Here is a 24940-nt window from a genome sequence, read left to right as displayed (position 1 = left end):
CCGTAACTGAATATCCAGACATCCTACGTTTTATATATCTTCATAAGGACTGGAAATAAGCACTGGTAAATTTTTCATGAAAAGAAAACATCGATTTGGGACATATGTTTGGGTTGGATAGAATTTGTAGCTAGCCAAATAATCCCAAAGAAAGAGAAAATGAAAAGAGACGGTTTCTGAACATTAGGTCAACAATATAAGCACAAACGTGTAGTCGCGCGCGTACACCCTCTGTTCAAAAATAAACCCACTTCTGAATATGAATGTAGACATACACTGTATCCATATTCTTTATATCTAGAAGTACTTAATTTTTACTCCCTCTGTCCTAAAATATAAGTATTTTTAGAGTCTAACATGGTCTTTGAGATGCTACTTTGACCAATAATATCTATAAAAATAAGATGTTTTAAATAAAAGGAGTTACATATAATGATGATAGTTTGTCTAATGATGAATGTAGTAACATCAATTTTACATGATTGATTTTTTTACTATTAATAATCAAAGTTAAAATATTTTGACTTATCACTATGTTAAAAATGCTTACATTTTAGAACGGGTGGAGTTTTTTTTAACGGAAAGAGTATACCATATCTCACCACCTCATACTTGACGGTATTAATTCGACAGGACACGTACCTAGATAGGCTTCGATCTTGTCAGTTGTCACAACATGGACAAGGAACAATCAACCGGTTATAAATCTCTGGGCGTTTGGTGTGCATCGATCGGATCATGGATGTAGTATACCTTACCTACTGTCCAATGTGGATAACACTGCTCTGCATAAAAAGATTGCATTTTATGACTTCACTCATGCATCATGATCCATTCATGCTGATAATTAGTACTAGTACTGCTCTCTCTTTTTAATACATGAAGGCATTAACTTTTTTGAAATGTCTGAACATTTATTTTATTTTCAAAAAAATATGATTATAATTTGTTTTGTTGGGACTTAATTAATTTATCATTAAATGGTATTTCTTAATTTTTTATGTTTGTAGAAAAAATTAGACGAATGGTCGTTAAACGTTGATTAACAAGTTAATAGTGTCATGTATTAAAAACGAAGGTAGCACAATGAACCGTCGCCACATAAAATGCTATGATTATCGTCCCAGAAGACTTTGTTTTTTCTAGGAGTTTGGATAGACTTTTTCGGACGAAGGTAGTATTCTTTTATATTTCTATAATTCATTGGGTTCATGACTTGTATAAGTACTACTCCACTGGCCTGGTTACATCCATTTAATTTCAGAGTAAATTTTATCTTGAATAGGGCCATCTGACAAGGCAGGCCCACCTGCCATGCTCACATGGCCATCTTGGGGTGGCAGTATGTGCCAGTAGGAATGGCACTTGTGCTGAATGTGTTCAGACATTCCATTTGCTATAGTCAGAAAATTGCTGGGAGACCGAGACTATTAATTTAGCTTAAGCTATTAGTAGGTTTTAAGAAAGATATGAAAGTGGTAGAGATGAATTAATTAAATGTACTGCTAAACATAGATATACAAAGCAGTCGCAGACATGCACAAAAAAAAAGTTGTTACGCGCACAAAATTCAAATTTGAACACAATCGTGTGCTTTCTTTGCCAATTTGATCTTTCTACCTGAGTTATTCCCATATAGACATGAAAATGTACTCCTACCATACCCATTTCAACTCTACTGCATCTGCTGCAAAAAGGAGATGATTTTTCTTACCAGAATGTGATATCCAACCTCCGCATGCATATACCATGCAAGTAAAAGTTAATTTGCACCAAGAAATCCGCATTATATTCATTGTTGATCTATACTTCCACATGTGAAAAACAGAAGTACTCACAGATGCAGTAACTGGAGGAGAGCTTGCATTGCTAGTTAGTTGTAACATATATACATATTCAAGCCTTGATGGCTTCCTTGTACCCACCAATCTTGATCAGGAGCTATCACCTGATGCCAAAGCTTCATAGCCTCCAACAATCCGGCCAGCTACACTGAAATTTCATCAATGCACAGTTAGCTGGCCATTGATGCTACTCATCAAGGTATATAGCCAGCTAGCACGCACGCCAAGACTGATTTTTCGACATGTCACGACCGGTTGTTGATCAGTGTAAAAGGGTGCATATATATACATCTATTTATGTGTATGTATATGTAATTTCCCTATCTATGTGTAAATGCATGTGTATATATATTGTCGATAATCGGTCATCGGTGATGACTGGCATGAATTGCTGATTGGCTGGTTGGGCCCAATATGCCGGGAGGAGAAGGGACTAACGAAGGGGAGAGTTCAGAGTTCAGAATTGTGAAGAGTTGTACTACTCCTTATCCTTAGCATCCATTGGCATGCATGTGTGGGTGTGTGTCCAGCAAAAATGGGAAAGGGTTTGTGCAGGCCTCACATGGGCAGGCCATACAGTCATACAGAGATGTGTGAGCCTTTCAGCACTTGTATTTTGCTGGGAGATGAAACTAAAACACAGTAATGTAAAATGTAAATTTCAACAATGTGCTCCAAGTTGTACTTGGCTAGATTCGTTCTGAAAAAAGAATTGGCTAGTTAGCTTGCAGTTTCCATACTTTCACTTTAATTCTGGTGATTTGGAGTGATGTGTATATGTAGAGTTGTGACTGATGACAAGAGCATCTTCAGACTAACAGCATGGTTGGATGTGTCTAAATGTAATTCCTATTAGGATTACGTACAGTCCTGAGTATTATTGCACACAAGAAATTTATTACTCCATCCGTTTCATAATATAAGGCACAACTACTTTTTTTAAATGTTCCATAATATAAGGCGTGCATGCATACATGCAATTAATTAGTACATCTTCTCTATTAAAATATGATTTTTTTTAAATCCTCCACCCTCAAGATCTCTAATTCTATTGGGTGCATGCATTTTATTTATTAGGGTGATACAAATTAGAAGGTGATAATAATTGTTTCTTCGTCTTTGGAGTAAGGGTGGTTGTGTCTAATTATATTTTGGAACGGAGGGAGTATGTGTTTTAACATGTTTGGCAATTTATTTCTAATGTATTTTTAATTTACATTCTTGTTTCTTGATAATGTACTGTTTAATGAAGGACAATAATATATAGTATGCCATAATGGTGCATTGGTGCATACCCTTTATTTTATTATTCTATATTTTTGCAATGGGACTTTTTCATATTTGTAAGCATGCACTAAGTCTACTCAACTGAATCACATTTAATTACTACCGTTTGTGCTTTTCTAGATTTTCCGATTGACCATACTAGTATAAGATTAATCAAGGGACCTATGCATTAAGTGCCGATGCACAGTACGTAAACCGAAATTATCATTTTTTTTGGGGAAAAGAGAATATATTACTCCTCACAAACTATATGTGAGATGAAATTACAACTGTTCTCGGGCCAAAATTCAGACATAGACTCATATCGTGCCTTCTTCTTTTTAGAGTATTAAATAATAATAATGTCGGTTGACATTGTAACCAAAATTGTGTAAACCGATATTATCATTTAATACTCTAAAAAAAAGTAAAGGATATCTGCGTGCGGAAAACCTCCTTGAAGGTGGACTGGAATTGTGGCTATCAATGTAAGTTTCCTCTGGTGCTTCCATTTATCCTTTTGGAGGATGCATGTTATGGAGTATATTGTTTTTGCTCACAAGATCTTTAACTAACATCTGCGTGTTCGAGAAAAAAAAGATCTTTGACTGATATTTATAAACTATAAATTACTATGAATCTAGACATACATATGTCTAGATTCATAGTACTAGAATATGTCATATCCGGTCCTAGATTCGTTTTTTATGGGACGGAGGGAGTACAGCACAAGATAGTTGAAGGACATTAGTATTATATATTAAAGTAGCACACTCATGATCCTAGGCAGAATTTAAATATATATTTTTTGTGAGGATTAACAGAAAATATATACCCACAAGTTCAATTAGCTAGTATTTCAATGTTACAAGCTAAGTTCAGCAATCAAGTATCTTTCCAGTTTCTACCTACTTTCCCAAAGCAAGAACTGCAGAGAACAGAGACCAAGAAATAGGCCTGAAATAATTTCCCTAGCAGTTTGCAGGTCGAAGCCCACAAGCTTTTATGAAAACTTGCCCCAAATTACAAGCTAATGGTGCAATGCCATGAGGTAAATTAACCTGTGCAGTGATGTCACACAAAGGTAGGTAAAATAAGGCAAAAGAATTGATTAAACCCCATGCAATTAATGGTTACAATGTGCAGGTAGGCCAGCCAAGAGGGGAAAGGAGGAAAGTTCAGGAGGAAGAAAAACACCAAGGGCAATATATAGATGGACTCTCTCCACAGCTACCACCACTCCATCTCATCTCATCCTTCCCTAACCATTCTCTTCTCCTTGAACACACCCCTCTCTTCCTCATTATAATCTCTTCTTTGATTAGAGAGGAATTAGCAAACATGCACATATACAAAGAGCAGGAGGCTGAACCATCCACTGGCCTGATGGTAATTGTTTTTCTTGGCTTGGAAACTCCTAAATTTCCTCTTCTCTTTCAGTGTCATTTTGCAAGAGGGTTTGGATTTCTTTTTTAATTGTATGCATATGGGAGCTTTGGGAAAGTAGAAAAGTAGAATCATGGCTGCTAGCTGATGTGTGAAAATAGCTAGATGGCCATGAAGAGGGAGAGATATAGCTAGAGATCTTTAGTCTTTAAGCAAAACAAGAAAAAGAAGAAAAAAAGGTGAAAGAAAGGCACAAGATCAAGGAGATTGATCACCACAGGACCAAAGATCTCTCCTTTTTTTTTCCCCTCAAAAAAAGATCTCTCCTTTTTCCTTCGATCTACAAGAATTATACAACTCACAAAAGGGGGCTGTAGTTACATATATTGATTTTTAAGAGAGATGATGGCCATGATGTCTCCAGCACTTCTTGATTTTCTTGCCAAAGATCCATCTTCCGGTCTTGCAATTTCTTGATTATGTTGGCTCATGCTGTGCTGCTAAGTTCTTACATAGAGGACTGAGTCATATCTCTGGAATTATTTTGTGACTCAAATTTAGATGCCAGAGCCAGCACCTGTTGCTTCCCCCGGCTCCGGTGGCTCAGGTGGCTCAGGCTCGGTGGGAGCTGAGAAGATTGGGAGCAGGGGAAAGATTGAGATCAAGCGCATCGAGAACACGACGAACCGTCAAGTGACCTTCTGCAAGCGCCGCAACGGGCTACTCAAGAAGGCGTATGAGCTCTCCGTGCTCTGCGATGCCGAGGTCGCCCTCGTCGTCTTCTCCAGCCGTGGCCGCCTCTACGAGTACTCCAACAACAGGTACTGCATTCCTCTTCCTCTCTTCAGCTCTAGAAACCTAAATTAATCCATGTGATATATGTTATCTTGTCCTAATTGGAGCAAGTTAGTTGCTACCTTTTCTTGTGACAAGGAGGAGGCATATATATGGTGATGTGCGTCCATCTCACCTTCTTTTCTGTTACTACATATATGTGCTTCAGTTAATTAACTGTCTTGTTGTTACTTCTGTGCTTTCTTGGGGGTAGTAGCAACTAGCAAGTGAGAAAGAAATTGCAGGAGTTTCTTTGTGTGTGTGTGATGATCTGTGTGCTTGCTGATGTGGTGTGCACATTTCTGGTTTCTTTTGTGTTTCCTGTGAGGTGAGCTAGATGTGTAGATAGATTCAGCACAATGCATACTTTGTGAAGCAAGCATGAGCATGTACATGTATTCTTGTGAGCTTTTCTTGTGTGTGATGGGTGTCTGTGACTGTGTGTCTGTGTGTGTTGCTTTGGCTTGGTGGTCCTGTTCTTTTATTGCTCCATTTATGTTCTTTCCTTTCTCTACCTCTGTCTGTGTGATGAGGCTTGCTTAGATCCTTCATACCTCACTGCATATAGCGATCATATATTATATTTTCTCTATTGGCTATGCATGTGTGCAGTAACTTGTAACTACTAGTAACTAGTATGCAAGATTGTGGGCATGTGAGGTTTGATGTTTTTTTTTTTCAGAGGTAAAAAGTGGTGTACACGAGTGATGCACACATTGATCATTCATGATTCTTTTGCATCATCTTCTTCAATTGGAGGTTAGTTAGGGTTAGGGTTTCATCACATCCTCCATCTCTCTCTCTCTCTCTCTCTCTGCAGAGTGCTGTAGATGTTACTGTTTTCACTAGTCATTTCTCTGTTCATTTACAGCCATGTGTGGTTTCCTGTATTAACAGGATGCCCCATCACGAGTGCTCTGGGCCCCTAGCTACCTATCCTCTCTGACACCGGCACTGTACTTCTCATGAGGTACCGAACACAGTGAAGTCAGCAGTAAATAGGAAAAACAGTGCATGAATTACCCTTTTTTTTCTCCATCTATAAGGTTTGGACTTTCATATGTATTTATGTTACTACCTAAGGTTTACAGATTAGTAATTTGTGCAATATTTTTAGTAGAGTATCTTAAGGATTTGTTGTGCTTCTTTTTTCTTGTGCGATTACAGAAGACATACACGCACACATGACACCACACACGCAGACCACACTCACACAAGTGTGTGCTTAGTTATGCCTATAGTTGTTCAGCCAAGAAAGGATAAAGAGTAATTTATACTATATAATCAGGATGTATGCCATGATAATACCCTTATGTTCTAAATCCTAATCCCGTGTGAAAAAAAATTATGAAATGTGTGATCCCCTATGAGTCTGTGACTACACATGAATGAACTACTAGTAGTAGAGATGAGTAACTAGTACTAGTAGCAAAAAGATCTAGAAAAAACTCTAAACTAGATCATGTATGATTTTTCCTTCATTTTTAAAATTACGTTTTAATAACCCGTCTTGGTTAAGAAAAAATATCTTTACTTAAACAATTAAACTTCATACTCCAAATATTAATACCCTGCACAACACTATCTAGCTTAGACTCTTAGTATCTCATATATATATATATATATACACACACACACACACACACACACACACACACTCCTGTATTATCTTGTGGGATTACGACGGACTGGTCAATACGTACGATAGAGATATTTTTTGTGCATTTCTTAAAAGTGATTTATAGGACTCCCATTAATTTAACAGTGAATTTTCCTTGTTTTGATCTATTGAGTAATAAAAAAATTGGTTTAACAATTGACGACTTGTTAGGACAAGAAGCAAATTCTTTGCACAGCAGCAGCAGACAAACACACTCTCTCTGTGTGTACAGTATGTGTGCGTGAGGCTGCAAGTGTAAAACTGTACACTGTACTGTGCAGAAGCAAAAATTAACCAATGGCACGGTCAGTAGAATACGTACAAATGGCAGCGTTTGCATCGGGAGACTACAAGAGAAAAAGGCTGGTTAACCCGGTCAGAATGGTTAAGGTCCCTGCCTGCCTGGCTGGCTGGCTAGGTTGGACCGTAGCTGCTTCTCTCTTGCACTGGCTCTCTCTTTCTCTCTCTATAAGCCATTGGTCACTTGGGTACTCCTATGATTCACTGTTTGCAGCCAGCCCATCATGGTCATGCTGGTTGTGTTTAGATCCAAACTTTGGATCCAAACTTCTAACTTTTTCCATCACATCGACCTGTCATACACACATACTTTTCAGTCATATCGTACCAATTTTAACCCAAACTTCCAACTTTGGAAGGAACTAAACACAGCCGCTGTTGTCAATAGGATGTTCGAAGATATTAAGGTTTTGCAATTCCTTGGTAAACATTACTACAAGACAATGCTAATAAAATATTCATTTAGGAAGAATTTTAGAGAAGTGTTGCTACTTGTTCACACATGCTCCATGTTAATTTGTTGCAATGAGCTTGCATCTTTGTATTTTTCTTTAAAAAATAAATTGTTAAGAAAATCATTGTTGGTCAAATTTGCTTGGACCATGATTTCTTCACATGTTTTTTCTTGTTTAAAAATGTATCCAATAATACCGTTCCTATGTGTGTGAGAGATAGACAGAAGCTGACATGCATTGCTTTTATATTGGCTCTTGGGAATAGTTACTTGGCACTATTATACGTATGTGATGTGACATTTGCTCTGATCTTGCCTTTGAGAATTCATGTTTGGTCTTGACGAGGAAAGGGAAATGATATGATAGTTTTCTTGGTTAAATTTTTGTATGGCACTTTATTGCTTATGGGCATGCCTGAGATTGACAAAGTGACAAAGTGTTGGAGTACGAAATGTGGCCAAATGATCTTGTCTGTCAATTTTCAGCAGGAGTACGTCTTTCTATAGGAACTTTGTGATATCCTCTTTGGGTTGTACTTTGTAGTAGTCTCGATCAGATAGGGGTGTAAATGATTAACCCGTGACCTCACTTATAAGTAAATATATAAAATAAGTTACTTATATGTCAAAATAAGCTGTTTATTTTATTGACTTATAAGTAGGTTTGTGGTTAGCCACTAAGTACACCCTTAATCTAGGACAATATCAAAGGAAAATTAGTTACACATATTTTGTACTATTTCAATTAGATGATGAACGTATATATACTTTGCGTATATTAGTAGTTTTTCTTGTATCAAGAGAGGAAAGGACGTTACTCTGAGTCCTTTCTTGAAACATGTGTACAAGATCTATGATCAAGGCACATATGCATAGTTTTTATGTTGTTAGTAGGAAAAAATGGCTAAGTAATTTCGCAAAAAAAATGGCTAAAATAATGAAGACAACTAGAAAGGTAGCCCGCGCACATGCGCGGGCACCTTCTCGTATAATGTGAGTGAAATTTTATTATAAATATTTATATGCAGGTGGCTTTTTATTAAAATATCTTGTATTATGTTCTAAACTAAAATTAAACTTATTTTGTGTGCTTTGAAAGCTTTTTATATTTTTATAATTACCCTTGCAACATATAAATTCTAAAATAAAATTACTTGAGATCATGTGGTTTTGAATTGATGAGAAACTATTGTGTCGAAACAATGGATGTGGTTCCTATGATAAAATTTAGGGTATTTTAACTCGCCAAAAGGATAGCTTACAACCTCAAAACAAATTCAATATATATATATATATATATATATATATATATATATATATATATATATATATATATATATATATATATATATATATTCATTCTAACCGTCCTTGTAAAATTTTTGAATTTTTCTATCAAGTATTGGTTTTAAATCCAGCAACATTTGTTCAATTTTCAATTTATTTCATGCCCATTTTTATTTTTTTTTCTTTTGGATAGTTTAATTCTATGAATCATCCTTGAAATGATTTGATCTTTGCAATTTGGGACGAAAATATAAGAACACATAACCTAGTATGGGGTAAAGGTATACGTTCTAAATTTTCTCTCCTGAAATATCAAAGTAATGGTCATAATGTATTTAGCGAATCATCACTAAAGTGTATTGTCTTATAACAAATACATGTTTCTAGATTGTTCTACGTCAAGACTTTACAATGTACTGTAGCAAGCTTAATAAAAATAAATAAAAAAAGGACATGGTCATTAATTCCTATATGGAACTGACTTGATTTATTGCTAAAGCCACTGCAAGGTTGTTCCACGGTTAAAATCCTTAGGTACAACCCACATGCTTATTGATATGATGTTCAACCAACCACACCTTCATTTTCACCCTATTGTCTATATTGCTAGATGAATACCTGCTATGATTAGTGACTTCGTAGATCATATGTGTAATTCGGACGCTATGATCATCTTTCTTAAAAGTATTTATCTATTTCCTAAAAACATTATTTTGAAAGTATCAAGGTCAATTTGTATAGGCATGTCAAGAGAAATTAATTAAGTTGGCAGAAAGTCTTTAGATGCCTAACATGATATAAGTAATAAATGGAGGTCCATTTGTGTTTTTTTCCCATATAGATAATTTTAATTTTAATTGTCAAGGAGATAAAAAATAGAGAGAAAAGAATGGCGCACGCTGTACATGGGCAGGGAGGGAGGGAGGTTTGGGATGTTTTTCTAAATGATTAATCTGATAGACTAAAATAATGTGTCAGATGTTTATGTCGAAACCGATGGTCGGATGTTTTGTTTTCTTGTCAGAATTTTATTAGGATTTTCTTTGATTTAAGAGAATAACATAATATCTTTTGAGCATTTATAAGAAGTGTAATCGACTTTTAACACCGTATGCCGCAAAGGAGGGAGGGAAGAAGGTTTAGGGTGTTCTTTTTTTTTTAAAAAAAATAGATCTAATGACCTAATATAATGTGTCAATTAATCCATTGAAAAAATGTGTCCATCGATTTATGTCATATCTAATGGTTGGGTTTTTTTTTTCCAAAATTTCTAAGATTTTTCTCTAATTTAAGAATGCCATATAGCAGCTTAGAGGCATTAATAATATATTTAATGGATTTTAACACCGCACGGGGATGGGGAGGGAGGGAGGAAGAGAGGTTTGGGTTTTTTCTTATTAAAAAACTAACAAATCGATAGCCAAATGTTTTGTTGTTTTTTAATATTTTCTAGTATTTTATTTAATTTAATAGCACCACGTGGCAGTTTAGAGGCATTTGTAGGATATTTAGAGTCACAGAGCGAGAGCTGCTAGACCTAATAGGTGGAGGTCTCTTTGTGATTTTTTTAATGTAAAAATAATTTTGATTATAATTTCTCATGAACATAGCTCGTTGGTACGTACGTGACGGGAGGTTCGGAATGGGTGCTTTTTTTAAAAAAAAATCTAACCTTCTAATATAAAAAATAATAGATTACCGATTTAAATAAAAATCGATGGTTGGATTAGAGTGCCACTTGGCGACCTAGGAGCGTTTGTAAGGTACCACTTGGCGAATTAAAAGTATTTTTAAGATATTTAATGAACTTTTATATATAATTATCTTTTTTTTTGAAAATTCTAAGAAGTATGTGATATAGGGCTGGTTTGGTTTATGGCCTAAATTGGCCTTACCAATTTTTGTCAATGTTAAATTTTGGTAATTTTTGGCATGGCTAATTTTGGCAAAGGTAAAATTGTGTTTGGATTGAAGCCAAAATAGCCTAAATTAACTGTTGAAATGGCCTATTTTCTTAGGCATGCCAAAATTTGGCTCCAAACCAAATAGACAATAAACACTATTGAAATTGATAAATATTGATAAGGCCAATTTAGGCCTCAAACCAAACCAGCCCACAGTAGCTTAGAGGTGTTTATAAAATGTTTAATGGATTTTAACACCGCACAGGGGTGGGGAGGGAGGGAGAGAGGTTTGGGTTTTTTTCTTATTAAAAAACTAACAAATCGATAGCCAAATATTTTGTTCTTTTTTTAAGATCTTCTAGCATTTTATTTAATTTAATAGCACCACGTAGCAGTTTAGAGGCATTTGTAGAATATTTAGAGTCAAAGAGCGAGAGCTGCTAGACCTAATAGGTGGAGGTCTCTTTGTGATTTTTTTAATGTAAAAATAATTTTGATTATGATTTCTCATGAACATAGCTCGTTGGTACGTACATGACGGGAGGTTTGGAATGCGTGCTTTTTTAAAAAAAAATCTAACCTTCTAATATAAAAATAATGGATCACCGATTTAAATAAAAATCGATGGTTGGATTAGAGTGCACTTGACGACCTAGGAGTGTTTTTAAGGTACCACTTGGCGAATTAAAAGTATTTGTAAGATGTTTAATGAACTTTTATTATATAATTGTCTTTTTTTGAAATTTAAGATTTTATTTAATTTAAGTATGTGATATAGTAGCTTAGAGGTGTTTACAAAATGTTTAATGGATTTTAACACTGCACAGGGGTGGGGAGGGAGGGACAGAGGTTTGGGATTTTTTTATTAAAAAATCTAACAACCTAAATCCATCAATTTAAGTAGAAATCGATGGTCCGTCGCTTTGTATTTTTAAAGATTTTTTAATACTTTCTCTAATTTAATAGTACCACGTAGCGATTTAGAAATAGGGAGAGCTGCTAATCCTAGTAGTTGGTCTATTTGTGTTTTTTTACCTGTAAAAGTATTTTTGTTTTTATTTTCTCATTAAATAGAAAATAACACATGAATGAAAATACGGAAAGAAAAAAGGGAAGTACGTACAGTACATACGCACGTACGTTTGACATTACGTACGTTGGTTCTGTATACGATGGTTCCGGATGTTCTTTTTTCTTTATAAAATAGATCTAACTAAATCCAACCATCCAAAACAATGGGTCCACCAATATAAGTAAAAATAGATGGTCAGATTTTTCTTATTTATTATGGTGCCATTTGGCGATTCGAGAGTGTTTATAGGGTGCCACTTAGCGGTTTGGGAGCGTTTATAGGAAGTTTAATGGACTTTTAGTATATAATAGATAGATATATAGATAGATAGATTGATAAAGTGGAACTCTCAGGTTATATGGTTTCCTAGTGTTCATAATAGCAAAGACATTAGCTATTTGGTAAATCCATAGAATACTGATAATAACTTATTAGTACCAATTACAATGACTTCAGATCAGACTTTTAAGTCCTGTTATAGCTATTTATATATGCAGCTACTCCCTCCAGTTTTATAATTCTTAACATTTTGAATAGTGGCACGAACTTTAAATTATATCTTTGACCTTATTTTTTACTATAATACATATAATAAATAAATATATGTTTTACTTTTATTGTAGAACTTTGAAAGACAAATTCATATATGTTTTTCTTGTTGTTTTAAACTAAATACTTTTAAAGTTATTGATAGTCAAAGTTACAAAAGTTAAACCTTGTCCAAAATATTAAGAATTGTAGAACCCAAGGGAGTACAATTTAAGCAGCTATTTTCAGAGAATTCCTTATGCTTACATGTATGATGTTGATCGATTCCCATAAAAATATTCTGATTACATGAAATCCTAAGGCACTGGTTAAATCCCACCCCAAAATTTTTCACCCTATCACATCGAACATTTGAACACCTGTATGAAGTATTAAATATAGGCTAAAAAAATAACTAATTGCACATATTGCGACTAATTTGCGAGACGAATCTTTTAAGCCTAATTTCTCCATGATTTGACAATATGGTGCTATAGTAAACATTTGCTAATGATGGATTAATTTGGCTTAATAAATTCGTCTCGCAGTTTATAGGCGGATTCTGTAATTTGTTTTGTTATTAGACTATGTTTAATACTTCAAATATGTGTCCGTATATCCAATGTGACACGTCAAAACTTTACACCCCTGAATCTAAACACCTCCTAACATAACATATTTATTTCTCATATAATTTGAAAAAAAATCATAAATCACATCTGAGCATGCAATACATGTATGGCTTCTGGGCCTCTATGGCTCTATAGAGTTGAGAAAAGATGTCCTCGGTAAAGCGCAACAACTGTAGCAGGTAGAATGACTTGTGATGTAAAATTTGTACTAGACTCCTGTTCAGACTTTTTCAATCTCTCCCCGGACCGGTGGATTTGGCATTGTTCTTGGAGACAAACAGATGAACACAACAATGGTATATACAGTACAGTGTTTGTACAGTACTATGACACTCAATCTTACTGGCTTCCTGATCTTTTTGCAAATTTTATTAGCAATGACTATATGAAAGTTAGCGGGTGTTTCAATCAGGGACTAAACTTTAGTCCCTATCACATTGATTATTTGACACTAATTTAAAGTATTAAACATAGACTATTTACAAAACTAATTATATAAATGAGAGCTAATTCGTGAGACAATTTTTTTAAGCCTAATTAATCTATAATTAGCACATATTTACTGTACTATCACATAGGCTAATCAAAAATTAATTAGGCTCAATAGATTCGTCTCGTGAATTAGTCCAGGGCTATGAAAGGAGTTTTGTCATTTGTCTACGTACGTTTAATACTTTTAATTAGTGTCCAAACATCCAATGAGATATATATGGACTAAAAAATTTTAGCTCCATCCAAATAGCCCCTCAGAGTGACATTTTTTTACAACCAAACAGTGCTTTAGATTAAACATTAAATAAGATCATCCCACAGTTGTTTTATTGTTTAGAAAATGAAAGGTGGCCCAAACTGCCACTAACTCCCTTTTTTTTTGTTGATATCCTTCAGGAAAAACCCCATGTTAGTTTGAAGATTTGAACTTAGACATATGTATAATTTGTGAAAAAAAAAATTCTAGAAGAAACTTCTATACCGTGGTCAAAATTTCGTAGTTATTCTTACTTCCATGGACGTATGTGTACAAGTAAACTAACTATTTATGTGTGCTACTATGCACAAATGCAGCGTGAAGGAAACTATTGAGAGGTACAAGAAAGCCAACAGTGACACCTCCAACGCCAGTACAGTTGCAGAGATCAATGCCCAGGTAATATCATCTGAATTCTCAAACAAAAAAAAAATCATCTGTCAGTACAAATGCAGCATGCAGTAGTTTTCTCTGGAGCTTTTATCATTCAGCAACAATGCAACATTCCTTGTAATTAACCAATGGTTTCTATGCTGTAAAAAATGAGTTCTCTGACCAAAATCTTCAGATTGGACATCCTGAATAGAAGCTACAGTGCTTTACACAATGGAAATTCCAGTGATGCTATATATATAGTAGTAGTATATAGTTTTGACCAACAGACATACTCCTATCTGTGTTTGTCCACTGGACAAAGTTCTTCATGATTCCATGCTTGAAAATTGAAATGGCTCACTGCATGTTTTTGGCACTTTTGTCATTCATTCATGCATATGCATGCATGCAGGTTGATTACACAGTTTAATATGGTATGATTTGATGATGCACATTTGAACAAAATAAACATGAAGAGTCAAACATTCCAGTTAGCAAACTGATACAACTTGTCATGATTTTAACTACCAGTACTAAAAAAAAAAATCAAATTACAAACTTGCAGCACTACCAGCAGGAAGCTGCTAAGCTGAAGCAACAGATCACCAACCTGCAGAACTCCAACAGGTTCATTATTTCACTCAGCTGCTTAGAATTTTTTTCAACTTGACAAAGTAGTTCATCTGGTTATAACTAAATTCTCCATTAATTGATGAATTAGGACTCTAGTAGGTGATAATATCACCACCATGAACCACAGAGAACTTAAGCAGCTGGAAGGCAGGCTGGACAAAGGCCTAGGAAAGATTAGAGCACGGAAGGTATATTAATTGTGTGCTACATTTACATAGAATTCCAAGTTGAAAAGGGCATATTGTTAATTAATTCATCTAATTTGATAAGCATTCCATATCCTGCAGAACGAATTGCTGTGTGCTGAAATTGAGTACATGCAGAGAAGGGTAAATACTATCAGCAAAATACCACTGTTTTCTTTCTTGCAAAATTATTTGGTCTAGTTAATTGACATTATAAGATAACAGCACGAGTATAATCTTTTCAGGAAACGGAGCTGCAGAATGACAACATGTACTTAAAGAGCAAAGTAAGTATTCTGTTCTACATTGCAAAAAAAAGAATGAGATTCGCTTTCAAAAAGAGATTAACCTAGCTACATGGTAAATCTGAATTGAAGTTACTGAAATAACCTACATATATAGCAAATCATACCGAATTGACTGAAATTCTACGTCATCATACTAATTAATTATAATTATTATTGTGAAGGTTGCTGAGAGTGAAAGAGGACTGCAAACAGTGAACATGATGGGTTCAGCATCTACGAGCGAGTACGTGCAAAATATGATCCATTATGATCCAAGAAACTTCCTGCAATTCAACATCATGCATCAGCCTCAGTATTATCCTGAACAGGAGGACCGAAAGGCCTTTATGTCAGGTAAAAAATATTCTCAGTGTAACATAGTCAGAGTTCATAGTTCAACAAATGAAATTTGAATGTTCATTACCTTCTCATTGTAAGCATCTGAGTCCTAGTTAGAGACATCAAGTTTTTCAAAATAAAAAAATAAAAAATAATGAAGAGTTTTCTTGGGAGGATTATATTGCAGGGTCAGAAATGTGTAGGGCTTGTCTCACATTCTAGGTATTGTTTGGATTTGCTTGCAACCATAAGAATTATAACTCAAATTTCCCTTGCATCAAATTATAGAAGGAATTCGGAGGCATAAGTTATAGACAAATAATGTGGTCGAGACAAGTTTGTGCAAGTACGTTCAGATGCAACGCGTAACTAATTTTGTTTTACTGTTTACATTCCTTGCACTTGCAGATGAAAGATAAATATGGATCCGTATCATGCAACTATCTCAATCATGCATGTGCCTTCTTCAAGGAGACTGATCAGTTAGATATTACACTGTGTCAGTAGAACTTTTATGTGTGAACTCTTGTATGCATGAATAATTAACTTTATCCCATAATTCAGGCTTGGCACTATCAAGGTGATGTACCTAAGTATTGGTTCAACCTGTGAAATTAAAATACTTCATACCCTTCCTATGTTTATATATGAAATATTGGTGATAATATCTTGTGTATACATATAAGTGCTGTTTCGTTAGCTGCGGTTTTTTCAGGATTCACTTCGAACACTGAACTCACGCTCTCTGAATTTGCTCGTTCTGACTCTTTTCTTTTCAGACGTAAACAGTAAACTGAAGAAATTAACCGAAACAGAAAGAACAGGGCAAGGCATGGTGTTGTGTTGAGCTCGTTTTCAGTATTTTCTTCTCTTTTTAATTCAAACCCAAAACTTGGCTCTTACATGAAATTATATTGGTGGCCTACAAAAGCACCAGTTCATCAACTTCGTGCCCATAATCGGGCAAAGACGCGAAGAAGCAAAGACGAAGAATAATCACTGCCTCGATCATTGTTTGTGGCGTTAGGGGTGGGCAGAATAAGACCGAACCGAAAAAACCGAGACCGAAAAATTCGGTCTGTAATTCGGTCTCAACTACTAAAAGACCGAAATATGTTCGGTTTATTCGGTCATGGGCCTCAATTAGGCCCAATAGATCTAGTTGGCCCAATAAGCCCACTAATAAGAAACCCTAGGGGCAGGTGCGTCATAGGCATCGACGCATCATTTCATCCCCATCCATCCTGGAGCAGTGCAGACTCCCGTCTCCATCCCATCCGCGTCCTCCTTCGCTCCATCGTCGGGCGCCGCTTCCGCCTCCAGCCGGTGCGCTGCCACCACCGTCGGGCACCGTCTCCAGCCGGCCCGGCGCCGCCTCCGCCTCCACCGCCGGGCGCCGCCTCTAGCCGGCACTCCTTCGCCTCCACCGCCTGGCGCCGCCCCCAGCCGGCCCTGCGCCGGCTCCACCGCCGGGCGCCGCCTCCACTAATTGTTGATTTGCTTTGCTTTTGCTGTTTGTACATATAGTTTTGTTGATTTGCTTTGTTTTTGCTGTTAGTTCGGTCTATGACCGAGACCGAACCGAACTAACCGAAGACCGATTTGCTCGGTCCTTAGATTTGTTGGAGACCGATCGGTCTTGAGATTACAAAGACCGAATTTTCAAAAAGACCGAGAAACCGAACCGAATTTTTCGGTTAGACCGAATGCCCACCCCTATGTGGCGTGCGTGCATGTGTTGTGAAGAGGCAGACCAACATGAGCTACGTTGATGCTTGATGCGGGCTGATATGTTGGATTTTCACAACTTGCTATACCTAATTTTGATGGCCCATCACTACTATGAGGAGGACGAGGAGGAGAGAGGCTGGGGGGGGGGGGGGTGTCCCACCCTACCCAATGGATAGATCTGCCTCTCGTTTGAATTGCACAATGGAAAACTAAATTATGCAAATAATAAAATGGAATACTGAAGTGTGTGCAAGATCACAATTTTCACTGTTACGATTAAACTTGAATTAAGCTTAGGATAGCTTATTAGATAGACATATTGAAAATGTAAGACGCTACCTCGCCACGGTCCACGACGGCAGGGTGCAAGATGTCCCCAATGAATCAGCTTCGATGGCCGTGGTGCTAGCAAGATCTACGTGAACGGTTGATTTATAACTCAGTTACCGTCCGACGTTATCTGCCGCTTTAGTTCGGCACTAGTCATTAATGGTGACGAACGCGAAATTTGATCGGCACAATGATCAGCTGCTGATTTGAGAAATACAAGGACTACTATGCACAACTCGCTAGCCACTGTGCAGATTTTTGCCAACCATAGATATAGAGAAATTTAGCAATAGGTGTTATCTTTGTCTTTAGGCTGGTATTTAAGTAGTTTTATTGTTTTTAATTAAGTTATGATTTTGTAATTCGCAGTCGTTCAACCTGTAAACTCTATAATAACTGGTTATAGCTAGGTTCTTACAAGCGAAGATGGATAAGTCTGTTATTAAGTAAAGGACCACGTAACACATATATGAATTTAGGAAAGAAACTGCGATCTTCATTTCAACATATAGTAATTTAAGATGGGTCTAACAACATCCTAAGTTGCTACATTTTGGAACGGAGGGATACCAAAAGAAAAGATATATAGCTCATATATTTTTTTTATATAAACTTCTTTAAAAAAATGTAGTGCTTATTAGACTATAGTGCTTGACCACATTTACAGGTGTGCTAAGTTCTATACTCGGCTGAGTTCTATTATCTATATTTTAAACTTGTACTCTCTCTTTTTCATACGCACGTTTCCCAAACTACTAAACAATATGTTCGTCGAGAAGAAGGACAAGACCAAGCGCATGTGTGTCGACTACCGTGCTCTCAACGAGGTCACCATCAAGAACAAGTACCCGCTACCCCGCATCTATGACCTGTTTGATCAATTGAAGGGTGCCACAGTGTTCTCCAAGATCGACCTACGATCCGGGTATCACCAGCTACGAATTCGCGAGGAAGATATCCCCAAGACAGCCTTCACCACCCGATAAGGTTTGTATGAATGCACAATGATATTCTTTGGGATGATCAATTAATGCTCCCGCCTTTTTCATGAACCTGATGAACAAAGTGTTCATGGAATACTTGGATAAGTCCGTGGTAGTTTTCATCGATGATATCTTGATATATTCCAAAACAGAGGAGGAACATGAGCAACATCTGTGACTTATGCTGGAGAAACTCAGGGAACATTAGTTGTATGCAGAGTTCAGTAAATGTGAGTTTTGGTTGTCAAAAGTGAAGTTTCTGGACCACGTTATCTTTCCACAAGGAGTGGCAGTGGACCCCGCCACGGTCGAAGCAGTCACCAAGTGGAGGCAGCCCATCACGCAGATCCGTAGTATCCTTGGGCTGGCAGGGTTTTACCGCCGGTTCATCGAAAATTTCTTAAAGATCGCTTGGCCCATGACCCAATTGTTGAAAAAGGAAGAAAAATTCATGTGGACCCCACAATGTGAGAAGGCATTTCAATTGCTCAAAACGAAGCTGGCATCTTCCCCGGTCTTCGTTCTGCCAGATGTTAACAAAGACTTTCAGATTTATTGCGACGCGTCCCGTCAGGGTTTGGGTTGCGTCCTAATGTAGGAAAGGCATGTGGTGGCCTACGCCTCACGACAACTGCGACTGCACGATGGCAACTACCCCACCCACAACCTCGAATTGGCCGCCGTAGTGCATGCTCTGAAAATATGGCAGCCTTACCTCATCGGGAACCGGTGCGAAGTTTACACCGACCACAAGAGCTTGAAGTACATCTTCACCTAGCCAGACTTGAATCTCCGACAAAGAAGATGGTTGCTGATGGTCCTCACATCATAATATCCGACTGTCAATACTTGCTTATAATGAAATAAAATATGGTATCCAACTTAGTACTAGGGTTTATTACTAATAATTTCCACTAGTATTGGTGAAATATGTGTATGCAGGTACTTTAAGGAGAAAACACACCCGTTATGCAACAAAATGCACCTCTGGACAATCAAGACACGTTTACACGGATTAGGGGGCCCATACATCAACCAAAACCACTTAGAATTGGTCCAAAAAATAGTACATGATGTTGCGGGCCCATTAAGCAACCTCCCGATCGAAGGAGGGCTGGGAGGAGGGTTTTTTGGTTCGCCCAAACCACCAGTCCAGCCGATCCCGTTCTGGCATAGTTGATCACCATTTTTACACGTGTACGCTCCTAATTACTTCCTGATGACAGTTGGAGGGCATTTATGACATTTCACATACCTGTAACCATCATTTGGAGCCTATAAAAGGAGGTCTCCTTCACACTTCACAACACACAACTTTGAGCTAAATTACAAGAGGCTCTATTGTATCTTTTATACATTAGAAATAGTTAGAGGGTGAGGGGAAACTCTAGAGGAGTGCCCGGAGGTTTGGCGCTTTCTCTGACTTCTACCTCGACGAGTGTAGCTTTCTAGGAGGAATTCTAGAGGAGTACCAGAGTTGTCGGTACACTCTGCTCCGGCTTCGGAGAAACTTCTTCTATTAAATAAGCATTTGTGATCCTTTCTTATGTTATTTAATTACTTAGTCTAAGTGAGATAGATTTCCATCTTTGCGTGTTCATTGTTTAGTATTCGTACTAAGTGCTCTAGTACTAGGACTTTGGATAAAGAAGGAAGTTCCTGCGCTAGTATTAGAGTAGTAATTAAAAACTTAGGCGTGGTGTCTACGTTAGAGATTACCTTTATTTGTTGTGTATCTCACGGATTTGTCAGAGGTAGACGACAGGTGGTGATAGCCCTGAATCCCGTCCTAGTAATCCTCCATGTTCGGATACATTATAGAGCCATAGACGGAACCACGCTGGCAGACCAGCAGGAGTCGGTGCCCGAAGCAACAGATAGGAAATTACCTTCAACTTAGCGTAGATAATTAAAATACATAGAAAGTCCTCTCTAGCCTTGCTAGCCTACTAACAGTTGTTGTCCTTGGATAGTCTTAGCCTTAGGTAGATTACACACGTTCCCTGAGTTCGATATCCTTTTGGAATCACCCAAAGGTGAAGTGCTACAACGTATTCCGTGCTCTTGCGGATTTGTCTGTGGTCGTAAGAAATACCAACAATGGTTGGAATTGATCAAGGATTACGATGAACAGGAAGAGTGTTGACGGTCCTTAAATCATAATATCTGACCATTAATACCTGCATATAATGAAATAAAATATGATATCCAACTTAGTGGTAGGGGTTATTACTAACCAATTCTACTAGTGTTGGTGAAATATGTTATGCAGATATTTTTAAGGAGAAAACACACTCGGCATGCAAGGAAACACATCTCCGGCCAATCAGACGCAAGCACATGGATTGGAGGGCCCACAAGTCAGGTGAAACCGCATGGAATGGGTCATAACTGTCATAAGCACCATCAGGGCCCACCAGTCAGTGTCCCTGCCAAAGGAGAGGCCAGGAGGTGGGGCCCGTGGTTCGGCCGAACCAGGGGTTCGGCTGAACCGCCACCTGGCGCCTTTGATCCTGGCCTTCCACGTGTATGCTGTGAATGACATCCCAATGACGATTGTGAGCGTTATACCTGAAGAAACCGTCATGTACACTTGTCAAGAGAAGAGAATAGATGCTCTTTGGATGCTTAAGCATCTCCACATTCCCAGGGTATCTCTAGACCTATAAATACTCTCTCCTCTCCCTCATTCACACACTCTTTGAAGCTTGAGCTGAATTATAAGTGGCTCTATTGTACTATTTTGTACGCTAGAATTAGGGAGAGAGTAGAGTAGAAGAAGTCAGAGGAATTCTGGAGTTGTTCGTAGTCCTTCTCTCGTTTCTGATAAGTACCCTGCTTTAATTGAATATCATTCCAAGTATTTAAGATTTATTCTGTGAGAGTTACCTCTTAGTTAGTTCCTAATCAACGTACGGGATCATTGATCACTATAATCCATTAATATATAGTGGTTGCTTTAGTGTTTAGCTAGCATTAAAATAGTTATTAAACTGCGTAGACGTGGTGTTTGGGTAGTTAATTTTCAGTGTTTGCTTTGTATCCCACAATAGGTCTGAGGTGGGTGTATAGGTAGTGATATCCCTCAAAACACTGAAGTCCTCCCTGTCCGGGTACGTTGTAGAGCCATATCTGGGAGCAGTGGGCTGGCCAGCGCCCGAAGTACCTTTTTAGGATCAAATTGAGCTTTCTGTAGACACTGTCTCTCACTAGTAAATCCTTTCTACCCTTAGCCTATCTTAGCTTCATGTCCTTGGACAAACCTGGTGAAGAGCTGACACACACGTTCCCTATGGAAATCGATACCTTGGAATACTTCCGAGTGAAGTGTTGCATCGGTATCTTTCATGTGCTTGCGGATTCTATCTGTAAGGTTAAGAAATACCAACAAAGAGCTATTGCAATATGACTCACGCAAACCCGTGTTCGGCAATGCTATGCAGGGACATGGAAAGGTTGAATCTTCACATCATCCGCCAAGGCTCTCTGACAACCTTGGAGGTGAAGCCTCTGCTACTAGATCGGATCCGAGAGGCAAAAAAGACTGACCCAGACATGAAGGAATTGCAGAAGAACATGAGAAGAGGGAAAGCGTGCGGCTTCATGGAAGACGAACATGGCACCGTTTGGAATGGCAAACAATTATGTGTCCCCAAAGACCCGAAGATCAAAAAGCTCATCCTGCTGGAAGCACACAAGAGCCAATACTCCATCCACCCGGGGCAGCACCAAGATGTACCTAGACCTAAAGGCTAAGTACTGGTGGGTCAACATGAAGCGTGAGATAGCAGAATTTGTGAACTTGCGTGACGTGTGTCAACGAATCCGTTGATGCGAAAAACACACACCGGCCTAGAAGATCTGCTTAACTTCAGTGCAGGTCCAAAATCTTGCTTTTAGGTTTGTGAGCATGCTAGTTGATTTGATCCTGCAATCAACAAGAAACAAAGACAAAAGAAACCGCGGTTAAATCCATAAACGATAGCCGATCGGCCAGCCGCCGATGACATATCATTTATCTTCAAACCGATGTCATATGTGAATCGATCGACAGTTGTAAATAAGCAAGATAAGACTAAATCTACTCGATCGGCTGTAGATATTAACGCTATATAATTCTTCTGTCGATCTATATTTAAACCAAGTGATTTGGATAAATCGGTCGCCATACCGAGACAGTATAAATCACTTAGATCGAAGTATACATTAACATAAAGATTATAAGCGCTTATAGCATAGCCGATCAGATAGATCTAGCATGTATCGGCTAGTACTCCGATACCACTCTACATTAAGATATTAAAACAGATAGAATATATCAATATACTTTATTGCGGTAAGATCTTAATATAAAGGGCAGATTTAGCATATCAATTAAGCATATAAGACATAAAGCTAAACCAGGTAAGATCGGCTGAAACCCTAATACTATCTCTCTTAATGATCATAAAACAAGCCAGATATCACAATTATAAATATTACTTAATAGATCGAGCTCAACCGATGTAGCATTAAGCATAAAGACAAGTGTGATATCTAAACAGGATGATGAAAACCTACGAGAGATGGTAGATACACGATACAATCTAGATTAATAACAAAACGTAACTTTACCGATTGTTTCCTAATGATAAGAACCAGCCGATAACAAGTTATGTAGTGCAACTAACATAGATTGAAACATGTATATGATAACTCAACGGATTACATAAAAAAGGTTAAAGTGTCATAAAGATGGAAGCATTAACCCCGATAACGCAAGCCGCCATAACAAGCTTTACCTCTAGTTGAAGATCAAAATCGATGCAGCTCAACCCGAAAGCAAGAACTCGTCGAAATAAGGGTGGCGATGCGTCGAGACTGTATTGAACGATTGTTAATTGATTACATGGGTTCGGGTGATATTTATACCCGAGATACAAAATATGTCCTTGCCGGACACGACACTTATCTCTAACAAACTCTCAGATACCATAAGTCTTTGCGGTAGACTTTTGCCCAAACATATCTCTAAGGAAATTACATGAAATATCCTAATTAATAGATACAATTGCCTCATCTGAGAGCTTTATCTCCATCACGACAATCCTCATGAAGCACTTTGAACGATTCTAGAAACAGCTTTGAAACCATCTTCATCAGAATCGGCTACATCATCTCTATCGGCTGTATCGGCTGTCTTCTGTCCGATCCATCTAAGCTGATGCATACTCTGTTCTTCGAATCGATCTCTTTCTTGAATCCGCCTCGATCCCAATGTCAAACCTGGTTCACAACTTACCAAATTTGGTCGTCAATAGAATCAAAGCAGAACACCAGAGGCAATAGAATCAAAGCAGAACACCAGAGGCCAGCAGGGCTACTGCAGTCGCTCTGAATCCCGGAGTGAAAATGGGAAGAGATAGGAATGGACTTCATCACCGGCCTTTGTAACAACCCTCCCTCAAGAACCGCGTAGCCCTGCCCAACCGACGGGCAGGCTAACTTACACACACCACCCCGCTTACACTTTCGTCCTCGATAAACTAGCAAGGTGGTACTAAACATGCGCACACAGCTCACATGGGCCACATAGGCTTCATCCTAATTGGGCCAAGATGTCACAGCCTTCCCCGCACTCAAGGCTGTTATGATTCCATTTGGGTCGTGGTCAACCATGTGACCAAGGTGGCACACTTCATTCCTGTCAAGACCACTTAATCCGGCAGTAAGATGGCATAACTCTACTTCGCCCGCATGGTGTACCCACGAACAGGTACCCAGCTCACCTCTATGTTTTGGCAGAAACTGCAAGAAGAGCTTGGGACTCGTTTGAACTTCAGGACTGCTTATCACCCTCAGACCGACGACCAGACATAGAGGATTAACCAGATCTTAGAAGATATGCTTCCTGCCTGCTTCCTTGATTTTGGAAAGACCTAGGACAAGAGTCTCCCGTACGCAGAGTTCTCCTACAATAACAGCTATCAATACAGCTTGTAGATGGCACCATACGAGGCTCTCTACGGGCGGAAGTGCAGAACGCCGCTCCTCTGGGATCAGACAGGTGAGCGACAGGTTTTCGGGACTGACATTCATCAGGGAAGCAGAAGTGAAGGTCAAGACCATTCAAAACAACCAGAAAGTGGCCCAGTCCAGGCAAAAGAGCTATGCCGACAACTG

General features: G+C 38.0%; 1 protein-coding gene across 1 annotated transcript; it reads left to right on the top strand.

Annotated features, from left to right (window-relative positions):
- Positions 1-4310: 4310 nt before the first annotated feature.
- Positions 4311-16400, top strand: LOC127773669 (MADS-box transcription factor 58). The gene is made up of 9 exons (XM_052299809.1): positions 4311-4499; positions 5058-5317; positions 14233-14314; positions 14856-14917; positions 15012-15111; positions 15211-15252; positions 15354-15395; positions 15578-15749; positions 16143-16400. Exons 1-9 carry the CDS (start codon positions 4452-4454, stop codon positions 16151-16153), a joined length of 819 nt encoding a protein of 272 aa, XP_052155769.1. The 5' UTR covers positions 4311-4451; the 3' UTR covers positions 16154-16400.
- Positions 16401-24940: the final 8540 nt, after the last annotated feature.

The sequence above is a fragment of the Oryza glaberrima genome, chromosome 5, assembly GCF_000147395.1.
Source record: "Oryza glaberrima chromosome 5, OglaRS2, whole genome shotgun sequence".
Taxonomy (NCBI): Eukaryota; Viridiplantae; Streptophyta; class Magnoliopsida; order Poales; family Poaceae; genus Oryza; species Oryza glaberrima.
The sequence above is the reverse complement of the archived record's forward strand: the minus strand, read 5'-3'. Positions and strand labels throughout refer to the sequence as shown.

Bases quoted from the DNA above. Each gene is read 5' to 3' on its own strand.
- LOC127773669 (XM_052299809.1), top strand. From the start codon at position 4,452: ATGCACATATACAAAGAGCAGGAGGCTGAACCATCCACTGGCCTGATG. The intron at 14,315-14,855 runs GTAATATCATCT...ACAAACTTGCAG, and splicing joins TTGCAGAGATCAATGCCCAG to CACTACCAGCAGGAAGCTGC. The intron at 15,112-15,210 runs GTATATTAATTG...CATATCCTGCAG, and splicing joins GAAAGATTAGAGCACGGAAG to AACGAATTGCTGTGTGCTGA.